Source organism: Protopterus annectens, chromosome 10.part0, assembly GCF_019279795.1.
Source record: "Protopterus annectens isolate FY-2018-M chromosome 10.part0, PAN1.0, whole genome shotgun sequence".
Classification (NCBI taxonomy): domain Eukaryota; kingdom Metazoa; phylum Chordata; order Ceratodontiformes; family Protopteridae; genus Protopterus; species Protopterus annectens.
In genome coordinates, this window is record NC_056744.1 from 958218868 (window position 1) to 958226367 (window position 7500).

At 41.8% G+C, this 7500-nt stretch overlaps 1 protein-coding gene across 2 annotated transcripts in view; it reads right to left on the minus strand.

Moving 5' to 3' along the window:
- Positions 1-7500, minus strand: part of LOC122813416 (histo-blood group ABO system transferase-like) — a 527526-nt gene that overhangs the window by 380468 nt on the left and 139558 nt on the right. The window contains exon 5 of one of the 2 annotated variants that reach the window (XM_044085732.1): positions 4200-4256. In XM_044085732.1, the coding sequence (XP_043941667.1) occupies positions 4200-4256 (57 nt within the window). Of the gene's footprint in view, positions 1-4199; positions 4260-7500 lie in introns of both variants that reach the window. The other variant, XM_044085731.1, reaches the window with a different exon arrangement.

A 7500-nucleotide genomic window follows, 5' to 3' on the forward strand; every position in this document is an offset into this window, starting at 1 on the left:
CGTTTTTTTACCCGGGAAAATGGGGGGTACCCCCCTCCCCCCGGTGGTAGGGTGTTGTGGGGGGGGGGGGGCGATCGCTACTACTGTATTATGATCTTCTCTGTGTATGTATGATGCTTAGCCATTTGTAGTGTTCTATTCCTTGGTACACTACCTCAGTCCACCGATATGCATGACGGATACCCAATTGTCGCTGTTTTGTCACCTGCACATCTTAGGGCTGCCACCTTTTCCAATGCACAATGTGGGACATTAGTGTTCGGAACGTGTAATTTGCCTGGAAAATGCATACCCACGGCCAGTACATACGACAGGTATTCACGTTTTGCCAGGAGAGCGAACAATTGTTGTAGCATTTCAGTTGCTTATTCTGTTTATTATTATATTTTGCTGTTCCACATACAAATTTACTGTTTTATGCTACCATTTTGATATATATCTGGGAAATGTTTGTCCTGAGATATCAGGACATTTGACATTTGTTCGGTTTATTTACAGGACACGGCTGACCAGAGAGGGCATATCCCTCTCAGGGTGGAACAGGTGTTTACCTTGGAACATATGCATCAAATTTTCAGGGATTACAATGTTTCAGTAACGATATGTTGCCTAATATGCCATCAATGTCATATTTATTAGCCCATTTTGCTGCGTAACTCACATTATGTGCTCTCTGCGATTGCATATTCTTCACGTCACCCGTCAAACGCGGATCACATGATCTGTTGCTTCAATAATCTCCCATATCCTCTACACGACTGCTACGTACCCTTCTGTCATAACACGTGTGTCTCCTCCCTGTATCCACTGTAGTGTCTCTAATCACTATTTACTCTGCTGTGTGTTCCCCTGACCTATGTTCAGATTTAACAGTATGTGGGTAGGTCTTCGACCCGATATCACTACTGTTAACAGAAACACAATGTAGTCTGGTCCCTGATCTACAATAGACACAAAAGGCAGACACTCCTTACCTGGGCCTCCTGTTTAAGGCTGCACGTTTTCTTCTTGGGATCCAGTTTTCCGCTTTTCAGCCACAGATCAGACAGTAAACAGCCTCTTTACACACAACAATTCAGTCGGAGGTCTTTTCATTCAAGAAGAACCATTTCTGCATATTCTCCAGCGTACATGTCTAACCAGCCATGCACTCTGACCTGTAGCTTACCAAGGGAATTCGGATTACAAGGATCACAATGTGAAATAAGTTGTTACAACCAGACTGTACTTATCAGTAGGCTTTTCTAAGTGACAGCCGATAACACAGGAGGCTCGGGTTCAGAACGTTTTAGTAGTGTACACAGGCAGGCTAAATAATATACAGTCCAAGTATGAGAGTTTTGTCTGACTCTATACAGTAAGCAGTTTCTTTATATAGTGTTTACAATCAGCTTTTGCCCACCTTACTGACGTGGTCGGTCACAGGGCATTTCCATCACTATGGTCCGCAATAGTCTATACATACGTGGGTGCTGGGGTCGTGCTCTTAAATTGTTTTCTCATGGGAATAACACAGCCTTGCAAGGCACCTTGTACATTACAGTATCCTAGCTGTTTCAAGGACCCTAGACTGTTACGATACAGTGGACAGTTAATTTCTTAATACGTTGCTTTGTCTCTCTGGTAGGGAGTTGTACTGCTATCTTCGATAGAGCTCACAAGGCCATCCTCCTCTGGGGAAGGAGTGCTGTTATGCATGTACATACATTTATTGTTCTGTAACCCAGCAAATAATTAATGATGACAGACATGAGCCTGCTGTACTGCTTACTGCCAGGTTCAGAATTCCATCACAGTACAGCTTAGCTTCACCAATTACATGCAGACTTAGTTCTACTGCCATATTGTATGGTACAATTCAATACATTATATAGTATTTCGAGTGTAAACTGGAACTTCATATGTGTTTCTATATATTTTACGAACAACATCCATCCGGCCATATGCATGTTGTTCCGTCCTTTACCTTGACCGTGTGTATTTGTCCGTCCAGCTACGCTAATCTCCACATGTGATGTCCCAGTTTCCGCTTCTTTGCCTGTAGCACCCTGTTAGGACGTCCTGTTTGTTAGGCACCTGTTCCGCTATATGTGATCGACTTCACAGCAAAGATAATCATCGATGCGGTGGTCCAACGACCCGACTTGTCCACATGTGTACAGTTATGTGCACCGTGTCGTATGCAAACATAGATGGTTTGGACGGGTACATACTACATGCGCAATGTACACATTCTGCTGACACATTCACATGCAGCCATTTACATATCTGTACCTGCGGTGGGTTGGGGACATGTGGTGCGATTTGCCAGCGTGGCATTGCCTAACACAAACATCTTACCACAGTTCAGGTATGCACATTGTGTGTGGTTGTATAGCTGCACACGGATGCTCGCAGGTTTGGGTGCAGGGGTATACATGGGTGTGACTGACATGTACAATGAGGCTATTGTGTGGTACATCCGAATGCATGGGTTCTGCTTCTGGATATTACACTTCATCATACACCATCCAGTGTATGCAACAGAGACGTTGCTGGGTCTGGGATATGTTGCTATGCACATGTTTGCCTGTGTTTGAGGTATCTTGCTTCCTTACTGTTGTTATGTCAGCACAGCTACCTGGCTATGTACTGTCACTACTGCTTGTGACCATTATGGTTGGCACCTTTTCCAATGCCCATAGTGGGGCATGTTATGTGGGCACTTCGGAATTTGCAGGACTACACATACTCAGGGCTAGTGCAGTTGACAGAACTTCACTTGTTTGCCATACTATGAGCTTATTCTGTAAGCGTTTGGGTTCCTTATTTATTTTCTTATGCCATGTCTGTGTTCCATATCGTAATGTATATGTTTTATGCTACTATTTACATGTATATTGCGGAATTTGCGTGGCAGGGGATCGGAGGTCATTTTCCATTTTACGATTGTTGCAGGGACACGACTGTCCAATCAGGGACTGTCCATGGCACATTGGGACAGCAGGTAACCCTGGTGACCATGCCCATGTCGCTACTGGGGTTTCCACCTTTTCCATTTTCCGATCTGGGATATTTCCGGGACTCACATCTGACTTTACAGGCCGACACATACAAACGGTCACTATATAGCATGGAAATTCACTTGCTTGCCTAAATAATATGCTTATTATTGTGGCAATTTCCTTGCTTATTCTGTTTGTGTCATTTAGGTATTTCTGTTACAGAAATAACCAATTCATGCTACCATTACATTAAATACGGGATATCATTGTGTCCTACAATCGTAGCACGTCAGCCATTTCTAATACGTTTTTTGGGACACAACTGTCCATGGAGTGACTGCCCCAACCAAAGTGGGACAGGTGGTGACCTTAGTCGCTGCTCCTATGTCGGTGCAGCGCGCTGACATGCGGCTGTACACCTTCTCTGAGTGTAAACACTGACAGTGCATTGCGGGACAAACGCGGTCTTATGCGTATCCTTTACTCCTTGGACGGGTACACTTATGCCTTCGTGGCTTCTATTTGCTTCTCCATTAATTTGGGACGGGACTATGTTGCATACTGTACATGCGTTTCATTCTGCACAGGACCTGGCTGCTGCCATTACTATTGTGGGCGGACCATGGCTGTCAGCACATTAGGTTGCTCACCTCATGCTGGCTTAGACACGCCTCCAGACGCATCCTACCTGGGCTCGCTCACGTACACTACGCACGTGTCTGTGATTCCGGTGCACTCTCATTAATATGTATATGGCGCTACTGCGCCGGATATTCCATGCACCGCCGGCGCAGGCCTTACGCCGGCCTTGCTCCGAGCTTCATGAATCCCGGGGAAAGCTTTCAACAATGATTGACAAAATAACAGTTTTCAAAATAAAACAAAAGCTTAAATATGTAGTTGTACAATAAGATTTCATTAATTTATTTAGATTAGAAAAATAAATTGCTGCAATGCTGTTGATTCTTCTACCACCCAATAAACAAATGGAAAGTAGTTAATGCATATATTTTCATCTGGTAGTAATGGATTTGTTACTCGTTTTACATCAGATCTATACCGTGTGCATAATTTTCTCTGCCTGTTGCCTGTTCATGAGTTGCATAAATACTGTATGGCTGAAATCTTTATTCAAACTAATTGATTCTACCTATTGTTGAGGGCTGTATCTACTCATTTCTTGCAAAACTGACTCAAAAAAACTGCAGAGCTTACCTATTATGGCAGTCTGCCTTTTCATTACTTGCATCATCACCGGCTGTCTTTTCACTGCTTCTGGGAAGAGAATAGAAAAATATGTAATATAGTACAGTTTCTTTGTAAGAATATGTTATTAAAAGTTAAACAAGTATGTTAGGATTTGTATTCCTCAATATGGAACATCTGTACAAAAGTGGAAGTTTTTTTTAATGACTTTGTGATCCTTCAGAAGTAAAACTTGAATATGGACTCACACTACTAGTCTCTCATGTAGATTACAATACTCATAGGCTACAGATTGCTGAAAACAAAATGTATACATTTATTTTACATGCAGTCTCATTTATGCACCATTACAGTCTACTTAAGAAAGTAAGATGGCTATTAGTAACAAAAGAGCTACCTACCGTCCAAATACACTAATATTTAAAGTCTTACAGAATTGATAACTGCCCACCCATAAGGGAAAATAAAACTCCCTTTTAGAGAGCAGACTTATACTTCAAGAAACAGAAATGACAAGACAAGACAATGCTATCACACTAAACAGACCCATATTTAAAACAGAAATTAGAGAGGACAAGTTCTACAGACCGTGCCCTAGCATATGGAACAATTTTCCGCTTCTCATTAGGATTTTACTGTTCCCCCTAGTATCTGGAAATTAGCTTCCAATAAACAGTGTCTTGCAATTGGTCTGCATGATTTGTCCCCACTGATCTTTGTCAATGAGTTTTATTTCACATCCTAACCCCCACCCTTGTAATCTCCATCTCTCATTACTACCAATCACCTTTAACTAGAATTATGAATGACAGTTGGGGAAAACCCCTAAGGGGCCCTGTATTGCTCTTCTTCTGGCTGTCAGATCTCATGCAGAGTACCTCTTTGTGTTATTCAGGCATGCCTCTATCTCAGTTATTTTCTTGTAAAGTAATGGTCCTTTGTCTTTAAGGTGACATCTCTTTTATGTATGTCGATTGGTCTGCCACTTATAAGGCAGTTTAAAAATATTTTCCCCACACACTTGAGGGGCTGTCATATTTAAAATGATATATTAAATATACAGCAAGTGGAATAACAAAGAAAAAAGAAAACAGAAACAACTCTCAAAAGATTGTCCAAATAAAATTATTCTAATGTAACACTGTCCACATAACTGAACAACAGTTTTTTTCTTACAGTTTATTTACTCCTGTAGGTTCTTCAGTTGCTCGATCTTTCAAAGCCAGGTTTTCTCCCACTGCTCTCTTATGGTGTTTCACTCACTTCTGCTTTGCAAGCTTTTTCTGCTGGAGGACTGGGAATGGTTGTATGTAGGCTCCCATGAATTGCTTTGCTCCCAGCTGATCCCTTCTCACATTTCCACTGCTTTCTGCCTCCCCATCCAGTGACAAAATTAATTTACTCTAATATATACACAGGTCCTCCAGGGTAGGTTTGGCACCAATTTACCCCAGTCCTGAAAAATATCCTTAAGAGATCCAGATAGTGGAGGGTAACCCTGTGCCCCAGTTGCCTCCTCAATCTGATGGCTGGGAGGTATTATCCACATACACTCTTCTAGAGCCAATCATCAAGTTCTTTCCCTTTTTCCATAACTCTCCTAGCAGCCATTCTTTGTTGCCTGTAGAACTGAAATGTCACAAGTGTAGGACAGGGCATCTTTTTAAGATGTGCTCCAGGTAGGTAGACAATATTGGCTCTTTCAATTGGAATATTATACGTTCTCAGCCCAGTCCAATTCCTCAGTCCATATTTTCCACTTTCTCTGGAGTTCTCACAAATGTTATCTTCAAATTGTATTAATTTGCTATTCACGTCCTCTTGCTGAAATTATTGGTCCATAAATCACTCCTGAATTCCCTGAGTTTTAGAAATTATGCTGTTTGCATAACATGCCAGCTCACAATCTCCTCCAGCTCCATCACTCTTTTATTATTTGCCTTCATAAAGTCATCCACCATTTTGCTTAATTTGAAGATCTGCATTTAAATACTATTGTTCTCCTCTAGTGTTGGCCCTGACATATCTGACATATCCATGCTTCTCTCCCATCCTTTAGCATCAGTCTCTTGTTCTGACATATCTGACATATCCATGCTTCTCTCCCACCCTTTAGCATCAGTCTCTTGTTCTGACATATCTGACATATCCATGCTTCTCTCCCATCCTTTAGCATCAGTCTCTTGTTCTGACATATCTGACATATCCATGCTTCTCTCCCACCCTTTAGCATCAGTCTCTTGTTCTGACATATCCATGCTTCTCTCCCACCCTTTAGCATCAGTCTATTGTTCTGACATACCTGACATATTCATGCTTCTCTCCCATCCTTTAGCATCAGACTCTTGTTCTGACATATCTGACATAACCATGCTTCTCTCCCACCCTTTAGCATGAGTCTCTTGTTCTGACATATCTGACATATCCATGCTTCTCTCACACCCTTTAGCATCAGTCTCTTGTTCTGACATATCTGACATATCCATGCTTCTCTCCCACCCTTTAGCATCAGTCTCTTGTTCTGACATATCTGACATATCCATGCTTCTCTCCCATCCTTTAGCATCAGTCTCTTGTTCTGACATATCTGATATATCCATGCTTCTCTCCCACCCTTTAGCATCAGTCTCTTGTTCTGATATATCCATGCTTCTCTCCCACCCTTTAGCATCAGTCTATTGTTCTGACATACCTGACATAGTCATGCTTCTCTCCCATCCTTTAGCATCAGACTCTTGTTCTGACATATCTGACATAACCATGCTTCTCTCCCACCCTTTAGCATGAGTCTCTTGTTCTGACATATCTGACATATCCATGCTTCTCTCCCACCCTTTAGCATCAGTCTCTTGTTCTGACATATCTGACATATCCATGCTTCTCTCCCACCCTTTAGCATCAGTCTCTTGTTCTGACATATCTGACATATCCATGCTTCACTCCCACCCTTTAGCATCAGTCTATTGTTCTGACATATCTGACATATCCATGCTACACTCCCACCTGTTAGCATCAGTCTCTTGTTTTGACATATCTGACATATCCATGTTTTTCTCCCACCCTTTAGCATCAGTCTTTTGTTCTGATAGTCAGACATGCTCTGTCATACTGCTATTGTGCTTATTAACCTTTCTCCAAGTATTTCTTGTTAGGTTTCTTTGTTTTCTATTTCTTTGAACACTAATGTATTGCACAAAAAATGCAACAATCTTCCATTTCTTTTGCAGTTTAACACCTAATACAATTTATGTTTTTGTTCCAGGAGGAAGGATCAGACATCTTTTGAATCTGCCTTCATGCCAGTAGTCCT